Below are 25,119 nucleotides of genomic sequence, written 5' to 3' on the forward strand. Positions count from 1 at the left end.
TGATGTTTGTGGCCCTCCTCTGGACCCGGCCCAAGAGGTCCGCGTCTTCCCTGTAGTGAGGACTGCGGAGCTGCTGCTGAGTGGGTCTAAAGCGGGGTGGAAGGCGGAGAAGGTTGAGGAGACAAGGGCCGAAGAGGTGATTGTGATGCCGACGGCTAGCCCCTGGCAGAGTTTTTCGGAAGAGGTTGAGGAAAGTGCCTCCTTGGGGAGGTGCCAAAGCGAAGAGTGGGCCCGGGATGTGTGCAGAGCCCTGTTTGGAGCAGGGCCTGGAGTAGGTGTTGAGTGGAGGCGGCTTCCCCCCAGGCCAGCCCAGGCCAGCCCAGGCCAGCCCAGGCCAGCCCAGGCCAGCCCAGGCCAGCGGCTCGTTTCCTGTGCTTCTGAGACAAGAGGCACGGGCAAGCTTTTTGCAAGAGGTCTTTATTTTTCTGTCGAATAAATAGGTGAATAAATAGGTAGATAAAACCCATTGTGAAAATAAATAGAACAAGGTCTCTAAAGAGAGGAGCCGTCGGCGGAGGCTGAGGGTGCAGGGCGGTTCTTGCGTCGGCTCTCGCCGTCGGTCAGGGGAGGCGGGAGGACGGAGGCGGGGATGGGGCGGTGGTGCAGAAGTGGTGGTGGCGGCGGGGCGTGGGGCCGTGCGGGTTGGTGGGGGTCGCTGGGCTAATTGGGGATGGTGCGGGTGAGGTTGTGGAGGTGTTGGAAGCAGACGCGAGCTTCGAGGCGGACGTGGTCCCAGGCGCAGGCGCTGTGGTTGTGGGCGTGGAGGAAGTCGTGGATGTGGCGGAAGTATTTGTTGACGTTGAGCAGCAGGTTGCGGGGCCCTCGGCCTTGGAGGAGCATGCCGCCGGCTGGCAGGCATTGCTGGAGCTGGTGGATGTGGTGCTGGAGGCTGTTGAGGAGGTGGTGTCGTGCCTGGGCGTCCCAGTGTTGGGGGGTGCTGGGGCTGCTGAGGGTGGCGAAGAGGTGCTGGAGGATGCGGAGGGCGGTGGCGGCGGCTTGCTGTGGGTGGTTGGTGTGGAGGAGGGTGTCGGGGAAGAAGGGCGCCTGCTGGTGGTGGCAGGGCTGTGGCGGGCTGGGAGCCATGGCGTGGAGGAGCTGGAGGCTGTCCCAGGGGAAGGTGGCGTCGCGGGGACGCAGGTGGTGGCAGGCGAGGGCGGGTGGCGAGAGCCGGCAGGAGGAGCAGGAGCGCCGGGGCGCCGTGCGGCCGGCGGGGCTGTGGGGTTGCGGGCGCAGCCATGGTGGGGCTGTGGGTGCTGCGTGGGTGGTGCTGGGCAGGAGGCTGGTCAGGCTTGGTGGTGGTGGTGGTGCGGGTGGGCGCTGTGCTTGGGGTGCTGCCGGGTGGCCGGCTTTATGTGGTGCCGCGGCTTTGCCTTCCTCGCTTTCCGATTGCAGCGAGTTTCCGGCTGTGGTTTTCGGTTTTGGCTGGTGGCTGTGGTGGTCTCGGGGAAGTGCGTTGGTGGGGTGGCCGTGCGTGGGGAGGGCGGTGGCGGTGCTTTGCTGGTGGCGTGTTGGGGGGAGGTTGGCTGTAGTGGTTGAGTGGGGGATGCGAAAGCGCTGGGGCAGAGCCCTTGTGGGCAGCTGTGCCGGGGAGGTGTGTTAGGGTTTCCGTGTGTCCTGCGGGGCGAGCTGTGGTGCCTCTTTTCTGCAGCTGAAGTTTCCCTTCGTGGCCAAGTGTCTTTTCCGCCTGTAATGCCCTGGTGCTGGTTGTGGTCTGTTTTCCTTTCACTTGTGGCTCGCCTTTGTGTTCGTCTTAGCTGGTCTTTCTTTTCTTTTCGTGTTGGGAAGGCTTGTGAAGTGATGTCACTTGGCAGAGCCTGGGGAGTCCCCTCGTGGAGCGAGGGCCTGGGGGTGGCGTCGGCGTGCGAGGAGGTGGCTCTGGGTGTAGGCACTTGAGCTTTGGATGTGTTTGTGGCTGGGGCTGCCCCCGCTCCTGTGTTTGAAGCTGGTGAGAATGGGGAAGAAAGGCAGGAGGGAAAGGCTTGAGGAAGAAGGAAGGGGAAAAAGGGGAGAGTTTTGCTCCTGCTCTTGCTGCTGCGTGGGGTCGCTGGCTGTGGTGCCGTGCGTGTGCCCCCGCAGCAGGAGTCTCGCTGTGTTTTCTGTGCCTCCTCGCCAGAGGTGGCTGGAGAGCAAAGAGGAGAATGTGGCCCGTGAGCGAAGGGTCTTGCGTTAGGGATGGCCTGCGCCCCTAGAGGAGGGGTGTCCGAGAGTCCTCTGGAGGTGGAGCTGAGCCAGGTGCGCTCTGGTTGTAGATCTCTGGTGGGGGGGAGGAGGAGGTGGAGGTTGCACTCGCTGAGGTTTTCGGGTCCCTTCCAGCAGCGAGGATCGTGCTCTGCTGGTGCGAGGGAGGCTGCCCCGTGTTTTCTGGAAGCTTTTGGAAGAGGGGAAGTGCGTGCGGGTGGTGGCGGCGGGCTGGGAGCCGTGGTCTTGTCAGGCAACGTTGTGTTGGTGGGTGCTGTGCTGGGGGTGCTGGCACGTGCACGATGATTTGGCGTACCTAGGTGCCGTCACCGCAGGAGGTAGGGGGGTGGTGGTGGTGGTGGTGGAGGTCCGTGGCCGGACCTTGTCCGTGTTGCCCTAGAGCGGTTGGTGCTGCAAGGTGTCTTCAAGCAGCGCAAGGAGAGGGTTTGTGGTGGAGAATGCCCGAAGCGTCGAGGGTGGCCGCGCTCAGCCTAATCAAAGCGATGATGTCTGCCGTGCGTCTCCTCCTTGGAATCATGGAATGGTTTGGGTGGGGAGGGGCCTTGAAGGGCCATCTGGTCGAAGCCCCCAGCAGTGAGCAGGGCCATCTTCGACTAGATGAGGTTGCTCGGAGCCCCGTGCAACCGGACCGTGAATGTTTGCAGGGATGGGGCATCTACCACCTGTCTGGGCAAGCCGTTGCGGTGTTGCAGCGCCCCGACGGTAGGAAATGTCTTCCTTGTATCTAGTCTGCATCTAGCCTCTTTTAGTGTAGAGCCGTTGCGCCTTGTCCTACCGCTACAGGCCCCATGAAAAAGTCTGTCCCCATCTTTCTGCTGAGCCCCCTTTAAGTAACTGAAAGGCCGCAGTGAGGTCTCGGCGGAGCCTTCTCTTCTCCAGTTGGCTGGAGAACCCCAACTCTCTCAGCCTGTCCTCACAGGAGAGGTGTTCCATCCCTCTGATGATGTTTGTGGCCCTCCTCTGGACCCGGCCCAAGAGGTCCGCGTCTTCCCTGTAGTGAGGACTGCGGAGCTGCTGCTGAGTGGGTCTAAAGCGGGGTGGAAGGCGGAGAAGGTTGAGGAGACAAGGGCCGAAGAGGTGATTGTGATGCCGACGGCTAGCCCCTGGCAGAGTTTTTCGGAAGAGGTTGAGGAAAGTGCCTCCTTGGGGAGGTGCCAAAGCGAAGAGTGGGCCCGGGATGTGTGCAGAGCCCTGTTTGGAGCAGGGCCTGGAGTAGGTGTTGAGTGGAGGCGGCTTCCCCCCAGGCCAGCCCAGGCCAGCCCAGGCCAGCCCAGGCCAGCCCAGGCCAGCCCAGGCCAGCCCAGGCCAGCCCAGGCCAGCGGCTCGTTTCCTGTGCTTCTGAGACAAGAGGCACGGGCAAGCTTTTTGCAAGAGGTCTTTATTTTTCTGTCGAATAAATAGGTGAATAAATAGGTAGATAAAACCCATTGTGAAAATAAATAGAACAAGGTCTCTAAAGAGAGGAGCCGTCGGCGGAGGCTGAGGGTGCAGGGCGGTTCTTGCGTCGGCTCTCGCCGTCGGTCAGGGGAGGCGGGAGGACGGAGGCGGGGATGGGGCGGTGGTGCAGAAGTGGTGGTGGCGGCGGGGCGTGGGGCCGTGCGGGTTGGTGGGGGTCGCTGGGCTAATTGGGGATGGTGCGGGTGAGGTTGTGGAGGTGTTGGAAGCAGACGCGAGCTTCGAGGCGGACGTGGTCCCAGGCGCAGGCGCTGTGGTTGTGGGCGTGGAGGAAGTCGTGGATGTGGCGGAAGTATTTGTTGACGTTGAGCAGCAGGTTGCGGGGCCCTCGGCCTTGGAGGAGCATGCCGCCGGCTGGCAGGCATTGCTGGAGCTGGTGGATGTGGTGCTGGAGGCTGTTGAGGAGGTGGTGTCGTGCCTGGGCGTCCCAGTGTTGGGGGGTGCTGGGGCTGCTGAGGGTGGCGAAGAGGTGCTGGAGGATGCGGAGGGCGGTGGCGGCGGCTTGCTGTGGGTGGTTGGTGTGGAGGAGGGTGTCGGGGAAGAAGGGCGCCTGCTGGTGGTGGCAGGGCTGTGGCGGGCTGGGAGCCATGGCGTGGAGGAGCTGGAGGCTGTCCCAGGGGAAGGTGGCGTCGCGGGGACGCAGGTGGTGGCAGGCGAGGGCGGTGGCGAGAGCCGGCAGGAGGAGCAGGAGCGCCGGGGCGCCGTGCGGCCGGCGGGGCTGTGGGGTTGCGGGCGCAGCCATGGTGGGGCTGTGGGTGCTGCGTGGGTGGTGCTGGGCAGGAGGCTGGTCAGGCTTGGTGGTGGTGGTGGTGCGGGTGGGCGCTGTGCTTGGGGTGCTGCCGGGTGGCCGGCTTTATGTGGTGCCGCGGCTTTGCCTTCCTCGCTTTCCGATTGCAGCGAGTTTCCGGCTGTGGTTTTCGGTTTTGGCTGGTGGCTGTGGTGGTCTCGGGGAAGTGCGTTGGTGGGGTGGCCGTGCGTGGGGAGGGCGGTGGCGGTGCTTTGCTGGTGGCGTGTTGGGGGGAGGTTGGCTGTAGTGGTTGAGTGGGGGATGCGAAAGCGCTGGGGCAGAGCCCTTGTGGGCAGCTGTGCCGGGGAGGTGTGTTAGGGTTTCCGTGTGTCCTGCGGGGCGAGCTGTGGTGTCTCTTTTCTGCAGCTGAAGTTTCCCTTCGTGGCCAAGTGTCTTTTCCGCCTGTAATGCCCTGGTGCTGGTTGTGGTCTGTTTTCCTTTCACTTGTGGCTCGCCTTTGTGTTCGTCTTAGCTGGTCTTTCTTTTCTTTTCGTGTTGGGAAGGCTTGTGAAGTGATGTCACTTGGCAGAGCCTGGGGAGTCCCCTCGTGGAGCGAGGGCCTGGGGGTGGCGTCGGCGTGCGAGGAGGTGGCTCTGGGTGTAGGCACTTGAGCTTTGGATGTGTTTGTGGCTGGGGCTGCCCCCGCTCCTGTGTTTGAAGCTGGTGAGAATGGGGAAGAAAGGCAGGAGGAAAGGCTTGAGGAAGAAGGAAGGGGAAAAAGGGGAGAGTTTTGCTCCTGCTCTTGCTGCTGCGTGGGGTCGCTGGCTGTGGTGCCGTGCGTGTGCCCCCGCAGCAGGAGTCTCGCTGTGTTTTCTGTGCCTCCTCGCCAGAGGTGGCTGGAGAGCAAAGAGGAGAATGTGGCCCGTGAGCGAAGGGTCTTGCGTTAGGGATGGCCTGCGCCCCTAGAGGAGGGGTGTCCGAGAGTCCTCTGGAGGTGGAGCTGAGCCAGGTGCGCTCTGGTTGTAGATCTCTGGTGGGGGGGAGGAGGAGGTGGAGGTTGCACTCGCTGAGGTTTTCGGGTCCCTTCCAGCAGCGAGGATCGTGCTCTGCTGGTGCGAGGGGGGCTGCCCCGTGTTTTCTGGAAGCTTTTGGAAGAGGGGAAGTGCGTGCGGGTGGTGGCGGCGGGCTGGGAGCCGTGGTCTTGTCAGGCAACGTTGTGTTGGTGGGTGCTGTGCTGGGGGTGCTGGCACGTGCACGATGATTTGGCGTACCTAGGTGCCGTCACCGCAGGAGGTAGGGGGGTGGTGGTGGTGGTGGTGGAGGTCCGTGGCCGGACCTTGTCCGTGTTGCCCTAGAGCGGTTGGTGCTGCAAGGTGTCTTCAAGCAGCGCAAGGAGAGGGTTTGTGGTGGAGAATGCCCGAAGCGTCGAGGGTGGCCGCGCTCAGCCTAATCAAAGCGATGATGTCTGCCGTGCGTCTCCTCCTTGGAATCATGGAATGGTTTGGGTGGGGAGGGGCCTTGAAGGGCCATCTGGTCGAAGCCCCCAGCAGTGAGCAGGGCCATCTTCAACTAGATGAGGTTGCTCGGAGCCCCGTGCAACCGGACCGTGAATGTTTGCAGGGATGGGGCATCTACCACCTGTCTGGGCAAGCCGTTGCGGTGTTGCAGCGCCCCGACGGTAGGAAATGTCTTCCTTGTATCTAGTCTGCATCTAGCCTCTTTTAGTGTAGAGCCGTTGCGCCTTGTCCTACCGCTACAGGCCCCATGAAAAAGTCTGTCCCCATCTTTCTGCTGAGCCCCCTTTAAGTAACTGAAAGGCCGCAGTGAGGTCTCGGCGGAGCCTTCTCTTCTCCAGTTGGCTGGAGAACCCCAACTCTCTCAGCCTGTCCTCACAGGAGAGGTGTTCCATCCCTCTGATGATGTTTGTGGCCCTCCTCTGGACCCGGCCCAAGAGGTCCGCGTCTTCCCTGTAGTGAGGACTGCGGAGCTGCTGCTGAGTGGGTCTAAAGCGGGGTGGAAGGCGGAGAAGGTTGAGGAGACAAGGGCCGAAGAGGTGATTGTGATGCCGACGGCTAGCCCCTGGCAGAGTTTTTCGGAAGAGGTTGAGGAAAGTGCCTCCTTGGGGAGGTGCCAAAGCGAAGAGTGGGCCCGGGATGTGTGCAGAGCCCTGTTTGGAGCAGGGCCTGGAGTAGGTGTTGAGTGGAGGCGGCTTCCCCCCAGGCCAGCCCAGGCCAGCCCAGGCCAGCCCAGGCCAGCCCAGGCCAGCCCAGGCCAGCGGCTCGTTTCCTGTGCTTCTGAGACAAGAGGCACGGGCAAGCTTTTTGCAAGAGGTCTTTATTTTTCTGTCGAATAAATAGGTGAATAAATAGGTAGATAAAACCCATTGTGAAAATAAATAGAACAAGGTCTCTAAAGAGAGGAGCCGTCGGCGGAGGCTGAGGGTGCAGGGCGGTTCTTGCGTCGGCTCTCGCCGTCGGTCAGGGGAGGCGGGAGGACGGAGGCGGGGATGGGGCGGTGGTGCAGAAGTGGTGGTGGCGGCGGGGCGTGGGGCCGTGCGGGTTGGTGGGGGTCGCTGGGCTAATTGGGGATGGTGCGGGTGAGGTTGTGGAGGTGTTGGAAGCAGACGCGAGCTTCGAGGCGGACGTGGTCCCAGGCGCAGGCGCTGTGGTTGTGGGCGTGGAGGAAGTCGTGGATGTGGCGGAAGTATTTGTTGACGTTGAGCAGCAGGTTGCGGGGCCCTCGGCCTTGGAGGAGCATGCCGCCGGCTGGCAGGCATTGCTGGAGCTGGTGGATGTGGTGCTGGAGGCTGTTGAGGAGGTGGTGTCGTGCCTGGGCGTCCCAGTGTTGGGGGGTGCTGGGGCTGCTGAGGGTGGCGAAGAGGTGCTGGAGGATGCGGAGGGCGGTGGCGGCGGCTTGCTGTGGGTGGTTGGTGTGGAGGAGGGTGTCGGGGAAGAAGGGCGCCTGCTGGTGGTGGCAGGGCTGTGGCGGGCTGGGAGCCATGGCGTGGAGGAGCTGGAGGCTGTCCCAGGGGAAGGTGGCGTCGCGGGGACGCAGGTGGTGGCAGGCGAGGGCGGTGGCGAGAGCCGGCAGGAGGAGCAGGAGCGCCGGGGCGCCGTGCGGCCGGCGGGGCTGTGGGGTTGCGGGCGCAGCCATGGTGGGGCTGTGGGTGCTGCGTGGGTGGTGCTGGGCAGGAGGCTGGTCAGGCTTGGTGGTGGTGGTGGTGCGGGTGGGCGCTGTGCTTGGGGTGCTGCCGGGTGGCCGGCTTTATGTGGTGCCGCGGCTTTGCCTTCCTCGCTTTCCGATTGCAGCGAGTTTCCGGCTGTGGTTTTCGGTTTTGGCTGGTGGCTGTGGTGGTCTCGGGGAAGTGCGTTGGTGGGGTGGCCGTGCGTGGGGAGGGCGGTGGCGGTGCTTTGCTGGTGGCGTGTTGGGGGGAGGTTGGCTGTAGTGGTTGAGTGGGGGATGCGAAAGCGCTGGGGCAGAGCCCTTGTGGGCAGCTGTGCCGGGGAGGTGTGTTAGGGTTTCCGTGTGTCCTGCGGGGCGAGCTGTGGTGTCTCTTTTCTGCAGCTGAAGTTTCCCTTCGTGGCCAAGTGTCTTTTCCGCCTGTAATGCCCTGGTGCTGGTTGTGGTCTGTTTTCCTTTCACTTGTGGCTCGCCTTTGTGTTCGTCTTAGCTGGTCTTTCTTTTCTTTTCGTGTTGGGAAGGCTTGTGAAGTGATGTCACTTGGCAGAGCCTGGGGAGTCCCCTCGTGGAGCGAGGGCCTGGGGGTGGCGTCGGCGTGCGAGGAGGTGGCTCTGGGTGTAGGCACTTGAGCTTTGGATGTGTTTGTGGCTGGGGCTGCCCCCGCTCCTGTGTTTGAAGCTGGTGAGAATGGGGAAGAAAGGCAGGAGGAAAGGCTTGAGGAAGAAGGAAGGGGAAAAAGGGGAGAGTTTTGCTCCTGCTCTTGCTGCTGCGTGGGGTCGCTGGCTGTGGTGCCGTGCGTGTGCCCCCGCAGCAGGAGTCTCGCTGTGTTTTCTGTGCCTCCTCGCCAGAGGTGGCTGGAGAGCAAAGAGGAGAATGTGGCCCGTGAGCGAAGGGTCTTGCGTTAGGGATGGCCTGCGCCCCTAGAGGAGGGGTGTCCGAGAGTCCTCTGGAGGTGGAGCTGAGCCAGGTGCGCTCTGGTTGTAGATCTCTGGTGGGGGGGAGGAGGAGGTGGAGGTTGCACTCGCTGAGGTTTTCGGGTCCCTTCCAGCAGCGAGGATCGTGCTCTGCTGGTGCGAGGGAGGCTGCCCCGTGTTTTCTGGAAGCTTTTGGAAGAGGGGAAGTGCGTGCGGGTGGTGGCGGCGGGCTGGGAGCCGTGGTCTTGTCAGGCAACGTTGTGTTGGTGGGTGCTGTGCTGGGGGTGCTGGCACGTGCACGATGATTTGGCGTACCTAGGTGCCATCACCGCAGGAGGTAGGGGGGTGGTGGTGGTGGTGGTGGAGGTCCGTGGCCGGACCTTGTCCGTGTTGCCCTAGAGCGGTTGGTGCTGCAAGGTGTCTTCAAGCAGCGCAAGGAGAGGGTTTGTGGTGGAGAATGCCCGAAGCGTCGAGGGTGGCCGCGCTCAGCCTAATCAAAGCGATGATGTCTGCCGTGCGTCTCCTCCTTGGAATCATGGAATGGTTTGGGTGGGGAGGGGCCTTGAAGGGCCATCTGGTCGAAGCCCCCAGCAGTGAGCAGGGCCATCTTCGACTAGATGAGGTTGCTCGGAGCCCCGTGCAACCGGACCGTGAATGTTTGCAGGGATGGGGCATCTACCACCTGTCTGGGCAAGCCGTTGCGGTGTTGCAGCGCCCCGACGGTAGGAAATGTCTTCCTTGTATCTAGTCTGCATCTAGCCTCTTTTAGTGTAGAGCCGTTGCGCCTTGTCCTACCGCTACAGGCCCCATGAAAAAGTCTGTCCCCATCTTTCTGCTGAGCCCCCTTTAAGTAACTGAAAGGCCGCAGTGAGGTCTCGGCGGAGCCTTCTCTTCTCCAGTTGGCTGGAGAACCCCAACTCTCTCAGCCTGTCCTCACAGGAGAGGTGTTCCATCCCTCTGATGATGTTTGTGGCCCTCCTCTGGACCCGGCCCAAGAGGTCCGCGTCTTCCCTGTAGTGAGGACTGCGGAGCTGCTGCTGAGTGGGTCTAAAGCGGGGTGGAAGGCGGAGAAGGTTGAGGAGACAAGGGCCGAAGAGGTGATTGTGATGCCGACGGCTAGCCCCTGGCAGAGTTTTTCGGAAGAGGTTGAGGAAAGTGCCTCCTTGGGGAGGTGCCAAAGCGAAGAGTGGGCCCGGGATGTGTGCAGAGCCCTGTTTGGAGCAGGGCCTGGAGTAGGTGTTGAGTGGAGGCGGCTTCCCCCCAGGCCAGCCCAGGCCAGCCCAGGCCAGCCCAGGCCAGCCCAGGCCAGCGGCTCGTTTCCTGTGCTTCTGAGACAAGAGGCACGGGCAAGCTTTTTGCAAGAGGTCTTTATTTTTCTGTCGAATAAATAGGTGAATAAATAGGTAGATAAAACCCATTGTGAAAATAAATAGAACAAGGTCTCTAAAGAGAGGAGCCGTCGGCGGAGGCTGAGGGTGCAGGGCGGTTCTTGCGTCGGCTCTTGCCGTCGGTCAGGGGAGGCGGGAGGACGGAGGCGGGGATGGGGCGGTGGTGCAGAAGTGGTGGTGGCGGCGGGGCGTGGGGCCATGCGGGTTGGTGGGGGTCGCTGGGCTAATTGGGGATGGTGCGGGTGAGGTTGTGGAGGTGTTGGAAGCAGACGCGAGCTTCGAGGCGGACGTGGTCCCAGGCGCAGGCGCTGTGGTTGTGGGCGTGGAGGAAGTCGTGGATGTGGCGGAAGTATTTGTTGACGTTGAGCAGCAGGTTGCGGGGCCCTCGGCCTTGGAGGAGCATGCCGCCGGCTGGCAGGCATTGCTGGAGCTGGTGGATGTGGTGCTGGAGGCTGTTGAGGAGGTGGTGTCGTGCCTGGGCGTCCCAGTGTTGGGGGGTGCTGGGGCTGCTGAGGGTGGCGAAGAGGTGCTGGAGGATGCGGAGGGCGGTGGCGGCGGCTTGCTGTGGGTGGTTGGTGTGGAGGAGGGTGTCGGGGAAGAAGGGCGCCTGCTGGTGGTGGCAGGGCTGTGGCGGGCTGGGAGCCATGGCGTGGAGGAGCTGGAGGCTGTCCCAGGGGAAGGTGGCGTCGCGGGGACGCAGGTGGTGGCAGGCGAGGGCGGTGGCGAGAGCCGGCAGGAGGAGCAGGAGCGCCGGGGCGCCGTGCGGCCGGCGGGGCTGTGGGGTTGCGGGCGCAGCCATGGTGGGGCTGTGGGTGCTGCGTGGGTGGTGCTGGGCAGGAGGCTGGTCAGGCTTGGTGGTGGTGGTGGTGCGGGTGGGCGCTGTGCTTGGGGTGCTGCCGGGTGGCCGGCTTTATGTGGTGCCGCGGCTTTGCCTTCCTCGCTTTCCGATTGCAGCGAGTTTCCGGCTGTGGTTTTCGGTTTTGGCTGGTGGCTGTGGTGGTCTCGGGGAAGTGCGTTGGTGGGGTGGCCGTGCGTGGGGAGGGCGGTGGCGGTGCTTTGCTGGTGGCGTGTTGGGGGGAGGTTGGCTGTAGTGGTTGAGTGGGGGATGCGAAAGCGCTGGGGCAGAGCCCTTGTGGGCAGCTGTGCCGGGGAGGTGTGTTAGGGTTTCCGTGTGTCCTGCGGGGCGAGCTGTGGTGTCTCTTTTCTGCAGCTGAAGTTTCCCTTCGTGGCCAAGTGTCTTTTCCGCCTGTAATGCCCTGGTGCTGGTTGTGGTCTGTTTTCCTTTCACTTGTGGCTCGCCTTTGTGTTCGTCTTAGCTGGTCTTTCTTTTCTTTTCGTGTTGGGAAGGCTTGTGAAGTGATGTCACTTGGCAGAGCCTGGGGAGTCCCCTCGTGGAGCGAGGGCCTGGGGGTGGCGTCGGCGTGCGAGGAGGTGGCTCTGGGTGTAGGCACTTGAGCTTTGGATGTGTTTGTGGCTGGGGCTGCCCCCGCTCCTGTGTTTGAAGCTGGTGAGAATGGGGAAGAAAGGCAGGAGGAAAGGCTTGAGGAAGAAGGAAGGGGAAAAAGGGGAGAGTTTTGCTCCTGCTCTTGCTGCTGCGTGGGGTCGCTGGCTGTGGTGCCGTGCGTGTGCCCCCGCAGCAGGAGTCTCGCTGTGTTTTCTGTGCCTCCTCGCCAGAGGTGGCTGGAGAGCAAAGAGGAGAATGTGGCCCGTGAGCGAAGGGTCTTGCGTTAGGGATGGCCTGCGCCCCTAGAGGAGGGGTGTCCGAGAGTCCTCTGGAGGTGGAGCTGAGCCAGGTGCGCTCTGGTTGTAGATCTCTGGTGGGGGGGAGGAGGAGGTGGAGGTTGCACTCGCTGAGGTTTTCGGGTCCCTTCCAGCAGCGAGGATCGTGCTCTGCTGGTGCGAGGGAGGCTGCCCCGTGTTTTCTGGAAGCTTTTGGAAGAGGGGAAGTGCGTGCGGGTGGTGGCGGCGGGCTGGGAGCCGTGGTCTTGTCAGGCAACGTTGTGTTGGTGGGTGCTGTGCTGGGGGTGCTGGCACGTGCACGATGATTTGGCGTACCTAGGTGCCATCACCGCAGGAGGTAGGGGGGTGGTGGTGGTGGTGGTGGAGGTCCGTGGCCGGACCTTGTCCGTGTTGCCCTAGAGCGGTTGGTGCTGCAAGGTGTCTTCAAGCAGCGCAAGGAGAGGGTTTGTGGTGGAGAATGCCCGAAGCGTCGAGGGTGGCCGCGCTCAGCCTAATCAAAGCGATGATGTCTGCCGTGCGTCTCCTCCTTGGAATCATGGAATGGTTTGGGTGGGGAGGGGCCTTGAAGGGCCATCTGGTCGAAGCCCCCAGCAGTGAGCAGGGCCATCTTCGACTAGATGAGGTTGCTCGGAGCCCCGTGCAACCGGACCGTGAATGTTTGCAGGGATGGGGCATCTACCACCTGTCTGGGCAAGCCGTTGCGGTGTTGCAGCGCCCCGACGGTAGGAAATGTCTTCCTTGTATCTAGTCTGCATCTAGCCTCTTTTAGTGTAGAGCCGTTGCGCCTTGTCCTACCGCTACAGGCCCCATGAAAAAGTCTGTCCCCATCTTTCTGCTGAGCCCCCTTTAAGTAACTGAAAGGCCGCAGTGAGGTCTCGGCGGAGCCTTCTCTTCTCCAGTTGGCTGGAGAACCCCAACTCTCTCAGCCTGTCCTCACAGGAGAGGTGTTCCATCCCTCTGATGATGTTTGTGGCCCTCCTCTGGACCCGGCCCAAGAGGTCCGCGTCTTCCCTGTAGTGAGGACTGCGGAGCTGCTGCTGAGTGGGTCTAAAGCGGGGTGGAAGGCGGAGAAGGTTGAGGAGACAAGGGCCGAAGAGGTGATTGTGATGCCGACGGCTAGCCCCTGGCAGAGTTTTTCGGAAGAGGTTGAGGAAAGTGCCTCCTTGGGGAGGTGCCAAAGCGAAGAGTGGGCCCGGGATGTGTGCAGAGCCCTGTTTGGAGCAGGGCCTGGAGTAGGTGTTGAGTGGAGGCGGCTTCCCCCCAGGCCAGCCCAGGCCAGCCCAGGCCAGCCCAGGCCAGCCCAGGCCAGCCCAGGCCAGCCCAGGCCAGCGGCTCGTTTCCTGTGCTTCTGAGACAAGAGGCACGGGCAAGCTTTTTGCAAGAGGTCTTTATTTTTCTTTCGAATAAATAGGTAGATAAAACCCATTGTGAAAATAAATAGAACAAGGTCTCTAAAGAGAGGAGCCGTCGGCGGAGGCTGAGGGTGCAGGGCGGTTCTTGCGTCGGCTCTCGCCGTCGGTCAGGGGAGGCGGGAGGACGGAGGCGGGGATGGGGCGGTGGTGCAGAAGTGGTGGTGGCGGCGGGGCGTGGGGCCGTGCGGGTTGGTGGGGGTCGCTGGGCTAATTGGGGATGGTGCGGGTGAGGTTGTGGAGGTGTTGGAAGCAGACGCGAGCTTCGAGGCGGACGTGGTCCCAGGCGCAGGCGCTGTGGTTGTGGGCGTGGAGGAAGTCGTGGATGTGGCGGAAGTATTTGTTGACGTTGAGCAGCAGGTTGCGGGGCCCTCGGCCTTGGAGGAGCATGCCGCCGGCTGGCAGGCATTGCTGGAGCTGGTGGATGTGGTGCTGGAGGCTGTTGAGGAGGTGGTGTCGTGCCTGGGCGTCCCAGTGTTGGGGGGTGCTGGGGCTGCTGAGGGTGGCGAAGAGGTGCTGGAGGATGCGGAGGGCGGTGGCGGCGGCTTGCTGTGGGTGGTTGGTGTGGAGGAGGGTGTCGGGGAAGAAGGGCGCCTGCTGGTGGTGGCAGGGCTGTGGCGGGCTGGGAGCCATGGCGTGGAGGAGCTGGAGGCTGTCCCAGGGGAAGGTGGCGTCGCGGGGACGCAGGTGGTGGCAGGCGAGGGCGGGTGGCGAGAGCCGGCAGGAGGAGCAGGAGCGCCGGGGCGCCGTGCGGCCGGCGGGGCTGTGGGGTTGCGGGCGCAGCCATGGTGGGGCTGTGGGTGCTGCGTGGGTGGTGCTGGGCAGGAGGCTGGTCAGGCTTGGTGGTGGTGGTGGTGCGGGTGGGCGCTGTGCTTGGGGTGCTGCCGGGTGGCCGGCTTTATGTGGTGCCGCGGCTTTGCCTTCCTCGCTTTCCGATTGCAGCGAGTTTCCGGCTGTGGTTTTCGGTTTTGGCTGGTGGCTGTGGTGGTCTCGGGGAAGTGCGTTGGTGGGGTGGCCGTGCGTGGGGAGGGCGGTGGCGGTGCTTTGCTGGTGGCGTGTTGGGGGGAGGTTGGCTGTAGTGGTTGAGTGGGGGATGCGAAAGCGCTGGGGCAGAGCCCTTGTGGGCAGCTGTGCCGGGGAGGTGTGTTAGGGTTTCCGTGTGTCCTGCGGGGCGAGCTGTGGTGCCTCTTTTCTGCAGCTGAAGCTTCCCTTCGTGGCCAAGTGTCTTTTCCGCCTGTAATGCCCTGGTGCTGGTTGTGGTCTGTTTTCCTTTCACTTGTGGCTCGCCTTTGTGTTCGTCTTAGCTGGTCTTTCTTTTCTTTTCGTGTTGGGAAGGCTTGTGAAGTGATGTCACTTGGCAGAGCCTGGGGAGTCCCCTCGTGGAGCGAGGGCCTGGGGGTGGCGTCGGCGTGCGAGGAGGTGGCTCTGGGTGTAGGCACTTGAGCTTTGGATGTGTTTGTGGCTGGGGCTGCCCCCGCTCCTGTGTTTGAAGCTGGTGAGAATGGGGAAGAAAGGCAGGAGGAAAGGCTTGAGGAAGAAGGAAGGGGAAAAAGGGGAGAGTTTTGCTCCTGCTCTTGCTGCTGCGTGGGGTCGCTGGCTGTGGTGCCGTGCGTGTGCCCCCGCAGCAGGAGTCTCGCTGTGTTTTCTGTGCCTCCTCGCCAGAGGTGGCTGGAGAGCAAAGAGGAGAATGTGGCCCGTGAGCGAAGGGTCTTGCGTTAGGGATGGCCTGCGCCCCTAGAGGAGGGGTGTCCGAGAGTCCTCTGGAGGTGGAGCTGAGCCAGGTGCGCTCTGGTTGTAGATCTCTGGTGGGGGGGAGGAGGAGGTGGAGGTTGCACTCGCTGAGGTTTTCGGGTCCCTTCCAGCAGCGAGGATCGTGCTCTGCTGGTGCGAGGGAGGCTGCCCCGTGTTTTCTGGAAGCTTTTGGAAGAGGGGAAGTGCGTGCGGGTGGTGGCGGCGGGCTGGGAGCCGTGGTCTTGTCAGGCAACGTTGTGTTGGTGGGTGCTGTGCTGGGGGTGCTGGCACGTGCACGATGATTTGGCGTACCTAGGTGCCGTCACCGCAGGAGGTAGGGGGGTGGTGGTGGTGGTGGTGGAGGTCCGTGGCCGGACCTTGTCCGTGTTGCCCTAGAGCGGTTGGTGCTGCAAGGTGTCTTCAAGCAGCGCAAGGAGAGGGTTTGTGGTGGAGAATGCCCGAAGCGTCGAGGGTGGCCGCGCTCAGCCTAATCAAAGCGATGATGTCTGCCGTGCGTCTCCTCCTTGGAATCATGGAATGGTTTGGGTGGGGAGGGGCCTTGAAGGGCCATCTGGTCGAAGCCCCCAGCAGTGAGCAGGGCCATCTTCGACTAGATGAGGTTGCTCGGAGCCCCGTGCAACCGGACCGTGAATGTTTGCAGGGATGGGGCATCTACCACCTGTCTGGGCAAGCCGTTGCGGTGTTGCAGCGCCCCGACGGTAGGAAATGTCTTCCTTGTATCTAGTCTGCATCTAGCCTCTTTTAGTGTAGAGCCGTTGCGCCTTGTCCTACCGCTACAGGCCCCATGAAAAAGTCTGTCCCCATCTTTCTGCTGAGCCCCCTTTAAGTAACTGAAAGGCCGCAGTGAGGTCTCGGCGGAGCCTTCTCTTCTCCAGTTGGCTGGAGAACCCCAACTCTCTCAGCCTGTCCTCACAGGAGAGGTGTTCCATCCCTCTGATGATGTTTGTGGCCCTCCTCTGGACCCGGCCCAAGAGGTCCGCGTCTTCCCTGTAGTGAGGACTGCGGAGCTGCTGCTGAGTGGGTCTAAAGCGGGGTGGAAGGCGGAGAAGGTTGAGGAGACAAGGGCCGAACAGGTGATTGTGATGCCGACGGCTAGCCCCTGGCAGAGTTTTTCGGAAGAGGTTGAGGAAAGTGCCTCCTTGGGGAGGTGCCAAAGCGAAGAGTGGGCCCGGGATGTGTGCAGAGCCCTGTTTGGAGCAGGGCCTGGAGTAGGTGTTGAGTGGAGGCGGCTTCCCCCCAGGCCAGCCCAGGCCAGCCCAGGCCAGCCCAGGCCAGCCCAGGCCAGCGGCTCGTTTCCTGTGCTTCTGAGACAAGAGGCACGGGCAAGCTTTTTGCAAGAGGTCTTTATTTTTCTGTCGAATAAATAGGTGAATAAATAGGTAGATAAAACCCATTGTGAAAATAAATAGAACAAGGTCTCTAAAGAGAGGAGCCGTCGGCGGAGGCTGAGGGTGCAGGGCGGTTCTTGCGTCGGCTCTCGCCGTCGGTCAGGGGAGGCGGGAGGACGGAGGCGGGGATGGGGCGGTGGTGCAGAAGTGGTGGTGGCGGCGGGGCGTGGGGCCGTGCGGGTTGGTGGGGGTCGCTGGGCTAATTGGGGATGGTGCGGGTGAGGTTGTGGAGGTGTTGGAAGCAGACGCGAGCTTCGAGGCGGACGTGGTCCCAGGCGCAGGCGCTGTGGTTGTGGGCGTGGAGGAAGTCGTGGATGTGGCGGAAGTATTTGTTGACGTTGAGCAGCAGGTTGCGGGGCCCTCGGCCTTGGAGGAGCATGCCGCCGGCTGGCAGGCATTGCTGGAGCTGGTGGATGTGGTGCTGGAGGCTGTTGAGGAGGTGGTGTCGTGCCTGGGCGTCCCAGTGTTGGGGGGTGCTGGGGCTGCTGAGGGTGGCGAAGAGGTGCTGGAGGATGCGGAGGGCGGTGGCGGCGGCTTGCTGTGGGTGGTTGGTGTGGAGGAGGGTGTCGGGGAAGAAGGGCGCCTGCTGGTGGTGGCAGGGCTGTGGCGGGCTGGGAGCCATGGCGTGGAGGAGCTGGAGGCTGTCCCAGGGGAAGGTGGCGTCGCGGGGACGCAGGTGGTGGCAGGCGAGGGCGGTGGCGAGAGCCGGCAGGAGGAGCAGGAGCGCCGGGGCGCCGTGCGGCCGGCGGGGCTGTGGGGTTGCGGGCGCAGCCATGGTGGGGCTGTGGGTGCTGCGTGGGTGGTGCTGGGCAGGAGGCTGGTCAGGCTTGGTGGTGGTGGTGGTGCGGGTGGGCGCTGTGCTTGGGGTGCTGCCGGGTGGCCGGCTTTATGTGGTGCCGCGGCTTTGCCTTCCTCGCTTTCCGATTGCAGCGAGTTTCCGGCTGTGGTTTTCGGTTTTGGCTGGTGGCTGTGGTGGTCTCGGGGAAGTGCGTTGGTGGGGTGGCCGTGCGTGGGGAGGGCGGTGGCGGTGCTTTGCTGGTGGCGTGTTGGGGGGAGGTTGGCTGTAGTGGTTGAGTGGGGGATGCGAAAGCGCTGGGGCAGAGCCCTTGTGGGCAGCTGTGCCGGGGAGGTGTGTTAGGGTTTCCGTGTGTCCTGCGGGGCGAGCTGTGGTGCCTCTTTTCTGCAGCTGAAGTTTCCCTTCGTGGCCAAGTGTCTTTTCCGCCTGTAATGCCCTGGTGCTGGTTGTGGTCTGTTTTCCTTTCACTTGTGGCTCGCCTTTGTGTTCGTCTTAGCTGGTCTTTCTTTTCTTTTCGTGTTGGGAAGGCTTGTGAAGTGATGTCACTTGGCAGAGCCTGGGGAGTCCCCTCGTGGAGCGAGGGCCTGGGGGTGGCGTCGGCGTGCGAGGAGGTGGCTCTGGGTGTAGGCACTTGAGCTTTGGATGTGTTTGTGGCTGGGGCTGCCCCCGCTCCTGTGTTTGAAGCTGGTGAGAATGGGGAAGAAAGGCAGGAGGAAAGGCTTGAGGAAGAAGGAAGGGGAAAAAGGGGAGAGTTTTGCTCCTGCTCTTGCTGCTGCGTGGGGTCGCTGGCTGTGGTGCCGTGCGTGTGCCCCCGCAGCAGGAGTCTCGCTGTGTTTTCTGTGCCTCCTCGCCAGAGGTGGCTGGAGAGCAAAGAGGAGAATGTGGCCCGTGAGCGAAGGGTCTTGCGTTAGGGATGGCCTGCGCCCCTAGAGGAGGGGTGTCCGAGAGTCCTCTGGAGGTGGAGCTGAGCCAGGTGCGCTCTGGTTGTAGATCTCTGGTGGGGGGGAGGAGGAGGTGGAGGTTGCACTCGCTGAGGTTTTCGGGTCCCTTCCAGCAGCGAGGATCGTGCTCTGCTGGTGCGAGGGAGGCTGCCCCGTGTTTTCTGGAAGCTTTTGGAAGAGGGGAAGTGCGTGCGGGTGGTGGCGGCGGGCTGGGAGCCGTGGTCTTGTCAGGCAACGTTGTGTTGGTGGGTGCTGTGCTGGGGGTGCTGGCACGTGCACGATGATTTGGCGTACCTAGGTGCCGTCACCGCAGGAGGTAGGGGGGTGGTGGTGGTGGTGGTGGAGGTCCGTGGCCGGACCTTGTCCGTGTTGCCCTAGAGCGGTTGGTGCTGCAAGGTGTCTTCAAGCAGCGCAAGGAGAGGGTTTGTGGTGGAGAATGCCCGAAGCGTCGAGGGTGGCCGCGCTCAGCCTAATCAAAGCGATGATGTCTGCCGTGCGTCTCCTCCTTGGAATCATGGAATGGTTTGGGTGGGGAGGGGCCTTGAAGGGCCATCTGGTCGAAGCCCCCAGCAGTGAGCAGGGCCATCTTCGACTAGATGAGGTTGCTCGGAGCCCCGTGCAACCGGACCGTGAATGTTTGCAGGGATGGGGCATCTACCACCTGTCTGGGCAAGCCGTTGCGGTGTTGCAGCGCCCCGACGGTAGGAAATGTCTTCCTTGTATCTAGTCTGCATCTAGCCTCTTTTAGTGTAGAGCCGTTGCGCCTTGTCCTACCGCTACAGGCCCCATGAAAAAGTCTGTCCCCATCTTTCTGCTGAGCCCCCTTTAAGTAACTGAAAGGCCGCAGTGAGGTCTCGGCGGAGCCTTCTCTTCTCCAGTTGGCTGGAGAACCCCAACTCTCTCAGCCTGTCCTCACAGGAGAGGTGTTCCATCCCTCTGATGATGTTTGTGGCCCTCCTCTGGACCCGGCCCAAGAGGTCCGCGTCTTCCCTGTAGTGAGGACTGCGGAGCTGCTGCTGAGTGGGTCTAAAGCGGGGTGGAAGGCGGAGAAGGTTGAGGAGACAAGGGCCGAAGAGGTGATTGTGATGCCGACGGCTAGCCCCTGGCAGAGTTTTTCGGAAGAGGTTGAGGAAAGTGCCTCCTTGGGGAGGTGCCAAAGCGAAGAGTGGGCCCGGGATGTGTGCAGAGCCCTGTTTGGAGCAGGGCCTGGAGTAGGTGTTGAGTGGAGGCGGCTTCCCCCCAGGCCAGCCCAGGCCAGCCCAGGCCAGCCCAGGCCAGCCCAGGCCAGCCCAGGCCAGCGGCTCGTTTCCTGTGCTTCTGAGACAAGAGGCACGGGCAAGCTTTTTGCAAGAGGTCTTTATTTTTCTGTCGAATAAATAGGTGAATAAATAGGTAGATAAAACCCATTGTGAAAATAAATAGAACAAGGTCTCTAAAGAGAGGAGCCGTCGGCGGAGGCTGAGGGTGCAGGGCGGTTCTTGCGTCGGCTCTCGCCGTCGGTCAGGGGAGGCGGGAGGACGGAGGCGGGGATGGGGCGGTGGTGCAGAAGTGGTGGTGGCGGCGGCGGGGCGTGGGGCCGTGCGGGTTGGTGGGGGTCGCTGGGCTAATTGGGGATGGTGCGGGTGAGGTTGTGGAGGTGTTGGAAGCAGACGCGAGCTTCGAGGCGGACGTGGTCCCAGGCGCAGGCGCTGTGGTTGTGGGCGTGGAGGAAGTCGTGGATGTGGCGGAAGTATTTGTTGACGTTGAGCAGCAGGTTGCGGGGCCCTCGGCCTTGGAGGAGCATGCCGCCGGCTGGCAGGCATTGCTGGAGCTGGTGGATGTGGTGCTGGAGGCTGTTGAGGAGGTGGTGTCGTGCCTGGGCGTCCCAGTGTTGGGGGGTGCTGGGGCTGCTGAGGGTGGCGAAGAGGTGCTGGAGGATGCGGAGGGCGGTGGCGGCGGCTTGCTGTGGGTGGTTGGTGTGGAGGAGGGTGTCGGGGAAGAAGGGCGCCTGCTGGTGGTGGCAGGGCTGTGGCGGGCTGGGAGCCATGGCGTGGAGGAGCTGGAGGCTGTCCCAGGGGAAGGTGGCGTCGCGGGGACGCAGGTGGTGGCAGGCGAGGGCGGTGGCGAGAGCCGGCAGGAGGAGCAGGAGCGCCGGGGCGCCGTGCGGCCGGCGGGGCTGTGGGGTTGCGGGCGCAGCCATGGTGGGGCTGTGGGTGCTGCGTGGGTGGTGCTGGGCAGGAGGCTGGTCAGGCTTGGTGGTGGTGGTGGTGCGGGTGGGCGCTGTGCTTGGGGTGCTGCCGGGTGGCCGGCTTTATGTGGTGCCGCGGCTTTGCCTTCCTCGCTTTCCGATTGCAGCGAGTTTCCGGCTGTGGTTTTCGGTTTTGGCTGGTGGCTGTGGTGGTCTCGGGGAAGTGCGTTGGTGGGGTGGCCGTGCGTGGGGAGGGCGGTGGCGGTGCTTTGCTGGTGGCGTGTTGGGGGGAGGTTGGCTGTAGTGGTTGAGTGGGGGATGCGAAAGCGCTGGGGCAGAGCCCTTGTGGGCAGCTGTGCCGGGGAGGTGTGTTAGGGTTTCCGTGTGTCCTGCGGGGCGAGCTGTGGTGCCTCTTTTCTGCAGCTGAAGTTTCCCTTCGTGGCCAAGTGTCTTTTCCGCCTGTAATGCCCTGGTGCTGGTTGTGGTCTGTTTTCCTTTCACTTGTGGCTCGCCTTTGTGTTCGTCTTAGCTGGTCTTTCTTTTCTTTTCGTGTTGGGAAGGCTTGTGAAGTGATGTCACTTGGCAGAGCCTGGGGAGTCCCCTCGTGGAGCGAGGGCCTGGGGGTGGCGTCGGCGTGCGAGGAGGTGGCTCTGGGTGTAGGCACTTGAGCTTTGGATGTGTTTGTGGCTGGGGCTGCCCCCGCTCCTGTGTTTGAAGCTGGTGAGAATGGGGAAGAAAGGCAGGAGGAAAGGCTTGAGGAAGAAGGAAGGGGAAAAAGGGGAGAGTTTTGCTCCTGCTCTTGCTGCTGCGTGGGGTCGCTGGCTGTGGTGCCGTGCGTGTGCCCCCGCAGCAGGAGTCTCGCTGTGTTTTCTGTGCCTCCTCGCCAGAGGTGGCTGGAGAGCAAAGAGGAGAATGTGGCCCGTGAGCGAAGGGTCTTGCGTTAGGGATGGCCTGCGCCCCTAGAGGAGGGGTGTCCGAGAGTCCTCTGGAGGTGGAGCTGAGCCAGGTGCGCTCTGGTTGTAGATCTCTGGTGGGGGGGAGGAGGAGGTGGAGGTTGCACTCGCTGAGGTTTTCGGGTCCCTTCCAGCAGCGAGGATCGTGCTCTGCTGGTGCGAGGGAGGCTGCCCCGTGTTTTCTGGAAGCTTTTGGAAGAGGGGAAGTGCGTGCGGGTGGTGGCGGCGGGCTGGGAGCCGTGGTCTTGTCAGGCAACGTTGTGTTGGTGGGTGCTGTGCTGGGGGTGCTGGCACGTGCACGATGATTTGGCGTACCTAGGTGCCGTCACCGCAGGAGGTAGGGGGGTGGTGGTGGTGGTGGTGGAGGTCCGTGGCCGGACCTTGTCCGTGTTGCCCTAGAGCGGTTGGTGCTGCAAGGTGTCTTCAAGCAGCGCAAGGAGAGGGTTTGTGGTGGAGAATGCCCGAAGCGTCGAGGGTGGCCGCGCTCAGCCTAATCAAAGCGATGATGTCTGCCGTGCGTCTCCTCCTTGGAATCATGGAATGGTTTGGGTGGGGAGGGGCCTTGAAGGGCCATCTGGTCGAAGCCCCCAGCAGTGAGCAGGGCCATCTTCGACTAGATGAGGTTGCTCGGAGCCCCGTGCAACCGGACCGTGAATGTTTGCAGGGATGGGGCATCTACCACCTGTCTGGGCAAGCCGTTGCGGTGTTGCAGCGCCCCGACGGTAGGAAATGTCTTCCTTGTATCTAGTCTGCATCTAGCCTCTTTTAGTGTAGAGCCGTTGCGCCTTGTCCTACCGCTACAGGCCCCATGAAAAAGTCTGTCCCCATCTTTCTGCTGAGCCCCCTTTAAGTAACTGAAAGGCCGCAGTGAGGTCTCGGCGGAGCCTTCTCTTCTCCAGTTGGCTGGAGAACCCCAACTCTCTCAGCCTGTCCTCACAGGAGAGGTGTTCCATCCCTCTGATGATGTTTGTGGCCCTCCTCTGGACCCGGCCCAAGAGGTCCGCGTCTTCCCTGTAGTGAGGACTGCGGAGCTGCTGCTGAGTGGGTCTAAAGCGGGGTGGAAGGCGGAGAAGGTTGAGGAGACAAGGGCCGAAGAGGTGATTGTGATGCCGACGGCTAGCCCCTGGCAGAGTTTTTCGGAAGAGGTTGAGGAAAGTGCCTCCTTGGGGAGGTGCCAAAGCGAAGAGTGGGCCCGGGATGTGTGCAGAGCCCTGTTTGGAGCAGGGCCTGGAGTAGGTGTTGAGTGGAGGCGGCTTCCCCCCAGGCCAGCCCAGGCCAGCCCAGGCCAGCCCAGGCCAGCCCAGGCCAGCCCAGGCCAGCGGCTCGTTTCCTGTGCTTCTGAGACAAGAGGCACGGGCAAGCTTTTTGCAAGAGGTCTTTATTTTTCTGTCGAATAAATAGGTGAATAAATAGGTAGATAAAACCCATTGTGAAAATAAATAGAACAAGGTCTCTAAAGAGAGGAGCCGTCGGCGGAGGCTGAGGGTGCAGGGCGGTTCTTGCGTCGGCTCTCGCCGTCGGTCAGGGGAGGCGGGAGGACGGAGGCGGGGATGGGGCGGTGGTGCAGAAGTGGTGGTGGCGGCGGGGCGTGGGGCCGTGCGGGTTGGTGGGGGTCGCTGGGCTAATTGGGGATGGTGCGGGTGAGGTTGTGGAGGTGTTGGAAGCAGACGCGAGCTTCGAGGCGGACGTGGTCCCAGGCGCAGGCGCTGTGGTTGTGGGCGTGGAGGAAGTCGTGGATGTGGCGGAAGTATTTGTTGACGTTGAGCAGCAGGTTGCGGGGCCCTCGGCCTTGGAGGAGCATGCCGCCGGCTGGCAGGCATTGCTGGAGCTGGTGGATGTGGTGCTGGAGGCTGTTGAGGAGGTGGTGTCGTGCCTGGGCGTCCCAGTGTTGGGGGGTGCTGGGGCTGCTGAGGGTGGCGAAGAGGTGCTGGAGGATGCGGAGGGCGGTGGCGGCGGCTTGCTGTGGGTGGTTGGTGTGGAGGAGGGTGTCGGGGAAGAAGGGCGCCTGCTGGTGGTGGCAGGGCTGTGGCGGGCTGGGAGCCATGGCGTGGAGGAGCTGGAGGCTGTCCCAGGGGAAGGTGGCGTCGCGGGGACGCAGGTGGTGGCAGGCGAGGGCGGTGGCGAGAGCCGGCAGGAGGAGCAGGAGCGCCGGGGCGCCGTGCGGCCGGCGGGGCTGTGGGGTTGCGGGCGCAGCCATGGTGGGGCTGTGGGTGCTGCGTGGGTGGTGCTGGGCAGGAGGCTGGTCAGGCTTGGTGGTGGTGGTGGTGCGGGTGGGCGCTGTGCTTGGGGTGCTGCCGGGTGGCCGGCTTTATGTGGTGCCGCGGCTTTGCCTTCCTCGCTTTCCGATTGCAGCGAGTTTCCGGCTGTGGTTTTCGGTTTTGGCTGGTGGCTGTGGTGGTCTCGGGGAAGTGCGTTGGTGGGGTGGCCGTGCGTGGGGAGGGCGGTGGCGGTGCTTTGCTGGTGGCGTGTTGGGGGGAGGTTGGCTGTAGTGGTTGAGTGGGGGATGCGAAAGCGCTGGGGCAGAGCCCTTGTGGGCAGCTGTGCCGGGGAGGTGTGTTAGGGTTTCCGTGTGTCCTGCGGGGCGAGCTGTGGTGCCTCTTTTCTGCAGCTGAAGCTTCCCTTCGTGGCCAAGTGTCTTTTCCGCCTGTAATGCCCTGGTGCTGGTTGTGGTCTGTTTTCCTTTCACTTGTGGCTCGCCTTTGTGTTCGTCTTAGCTGGTCTTTCTTTTCTTTTCGTGTTGGGAAGGCTTGTGAAGTGATGTCACTTGGCAGAGCCTGGGGAGTCCCCTCGTGGAGCGAGGGCCTGGGGGTGGCGTCGGCGTGCGAGGAGGTGGCTCTGGGTGTAGGCACTTGAGCTTTGGATGTGTTTGTGGCTGGGGCTGCCCCCCGCTCCTGTGTTTGAAGCTGGTGAGAATGGGGAAGAAAGGCAGGAGGAAAGGCTTGAGGAAGAAGGAAGGGGAAAAAGGGGAGAGTTTTGCTCCTGCTCTTGCTGCTGCGTGGGGTCGCTGGCTGTGGTGCCGTGCGTGTGCCCCCGCAGCAGGAGTCTCGCTGTGTTTTCTGTGCCTCCTCGCCAGAGGTGGCTGGAGAGCAAAGAGGAGAATGTGGCCCGTGAGCGAAGGGTCTTGCGTTAGGGATGGCCTGCGCCCCTAGAGGAGGGGTGTCCGAGAGTCCTCTGGAGGTGGAGCTGAGCCAGGTGCGCTCTGGTTGTAGATCTCTGGTGGGGGGGAGGAGGAGGTGGAGGTTGCACTCGCTGAGGTTTTCGGGTCCCTTCCAGCAGCGAGGATCGTGCTCTGCTGGTGCGAGGGAGGCTGCCCCGTGTTTTCTGGAAGCTTTTGGAAGAGGGGAAGTGCGTGCGGGTGGTGGCGGCGGGCTGGGAGCCGTGGTCTTGTCAGGCAACGTTGTGTTGGTGGGTGCTGTGCTGGGGGTGCTGGCACGTGCACGATGATTTGGCGTACCTAGGTGCCATCACCGCAGGAGGTAGGGGGGTGGTGGTGGTGGTGGTGGAGGTCCGTGGCCGGACCTTGTCCGTGTTGCCCTAGAGCGGTTGGTGCTGCAAGGTGTCTTCAAGCAGCGCAAGGAGAGGGTTTGTAGTGGAGAATGCCCGAAGCGTCGAGGGTGGCCGCGCTCAGCCTAATCAAAGCGATGATGTCTGCCGTGCGTCTCCTCCTTGGAATCATGGAATGGTTTGGGTGGGGAGGGGCCTTGAAGGGCCATCTGGTCGAAGCCCCCAGCAGTGAGCAGGGCCATCTTCGACTAGATGAGGTTGCTCGGAGCCCCGTGCAACCGGACCGTGAATGTTTGCAGGGATGGGGCATCTACCACCTGTCTGGGCAAGCCGTTGCGGTGTTGCAGCGCCCCGACGGTAGGAAATGTCTTCCTTGTATCTAGTCTGCATCTAGCCTCTTTTAGTGTAGAGCCGTTGCGCCTTGTCCTACCGCTACAGGCCCCATGAAAAAGTCTGTCCCCATCTTTCTGCTGAGCCCCCTTTAAGTAACTGAAAGGCCGCAGTGAGGTCTCGGCGGAGCCTTCTCTTCTCCAGTTGGCTGGAGAACCCCAACTCTCTCAGCCTGTCCTCACAGGAGAGGTGTTCCATCCCTCTGATGATGTTTGT

The 25,119-nt window shown here is 62.7% G+C and overlaps 6 protein-coding genes and 2 pseudogenes across 6 annotated transcripts; all 8 read right to left on the bottom strand.

The window, feature by feature from the left end:
* Nucleotides 1–660: 660 nt before the first annotated feature.
* On the bottom strand, nucleotides 661–1,276 carry LOC128137253 (interferon-like; annotated as a pseudogene).
* A 2,544-nt stretch (nucleotides 1,277–3,820) lies between these two features.
* LOC128137213 (interferon-like) lies at nucleotides 3,821–4,446 on the bottom strand. The gene has a single exon (XM_052777968.1). The coding sequence runs from the start codon at nucleotides 4,394–4,396 to the stop codon at nucleotides 3,821–3,823; it is 576 nt and encodes a 191-aa protein (XP_052633928.1). The 5' UTR covers nucleotides 4,397–4,446.
* A 2,512-nt stretch (nucleotides 4,447–6,958) lies between these two features.
* LOC128137208 (interferon-like) lies at nucleotides 6,959–7,584 on the bottom strand. Its single transcript, XM_052777965.1, has one exon. The coding sequence runs from the start codon at nucleotides 7,532–7,534 to the stop codon at nucleotides 6,959–6,961; it is 576 nt and encodes a 191-aa protein (XP_052633925.1). The 5' UTR covers nucleotides 7,535–7,584.
* A 2,502-nt stretch (nucleotides 7,585–10,086) lies between these two features.
* Nucleotides 10,087–10,712, bottom strand: LOC128137206 (interferon-like). The gene has a single exon (XM_052777963.1). It carries the CDS (start codon nucleotides 10,660–10,662, stop codon nucleotides 10,087–10,089), a length of 576 nt encoding a protein of 191 aa, XP_052633923.1. The 5' UTR covers nucleotides 10,663–10,712.
* Nucleotides 10,713–13,222: 2,510 nt separating this feature from the next.
* LOC128137255 (interferon-like) lies at nucleotides 13,223–13,838 on the bottom strand (annotated as a pseudogene).
* Nucleotides 13,839–16,351: 2,513 nt separating this feature from the next.
* On the bottom strand, nucleotides 16,352–16,977 carry LOC128137216 (interferon-like). The gene has a single exon (XM_052777975.1). The coding sequence runs from the start codon at nucleotides 16,925–16,927 to the stop codon at nucleotides 16,352–16,354; it is 576 nt and encodes a 191-aa protein (XP_052633935.1). The 5' UTR covers nucleotides 16,928–16,977.
* Nucleotides 16,978–19,492: 2,515 nt separating this feature from the next.
* Nucleotides 19,493–20,118, bottom strand: LOC128137210 (interferon-like). Its single transcript, XM_052777967.1, has one exon. It carries the CDS (start codon nucleotides 20,066–20,068, stop codon nucleotides 19,493–19,495), a length of 576 nt encoding a protein of 191 aa, XP_052633927.1. The 5' UTR covers nucleotides 20,069–20,118.
* Nucleotides 20,119–22,630: 2,512 nt separating this feature from the next.
* Nucleotides 22,631–23,256, bottom strand: LOC128137217 (interferon-like). The gene has a single exon (XM_052777976.1). It carries the CDS (start codon nucleotides 23,204–23,206, stop codon nucleotides 22,631–22,633), a length of 576 nt encoding a protein of 191 aa, XP_052633936.1. The 5' UTR covers nucleotides 23,207–23,256.
* Between the last annotated feature and the right edge of the window lie 1,863 nt (nucleotides 23,257–25,119).

Source organism: Harpia harpyja, chromosome Z, assembly GCF_026419915.1.
Source record: "Harpia harpyja isolate bHarHar1 chromosome Z, bHarHar1 primary haplotype, whole genome shotgun sequence".
Lineage (NCBI taxonomy): Eukaryota > Metazoa > Chordata > Aves > Accipitriformes > Accipitridae > Harpia > Harpia harpyja.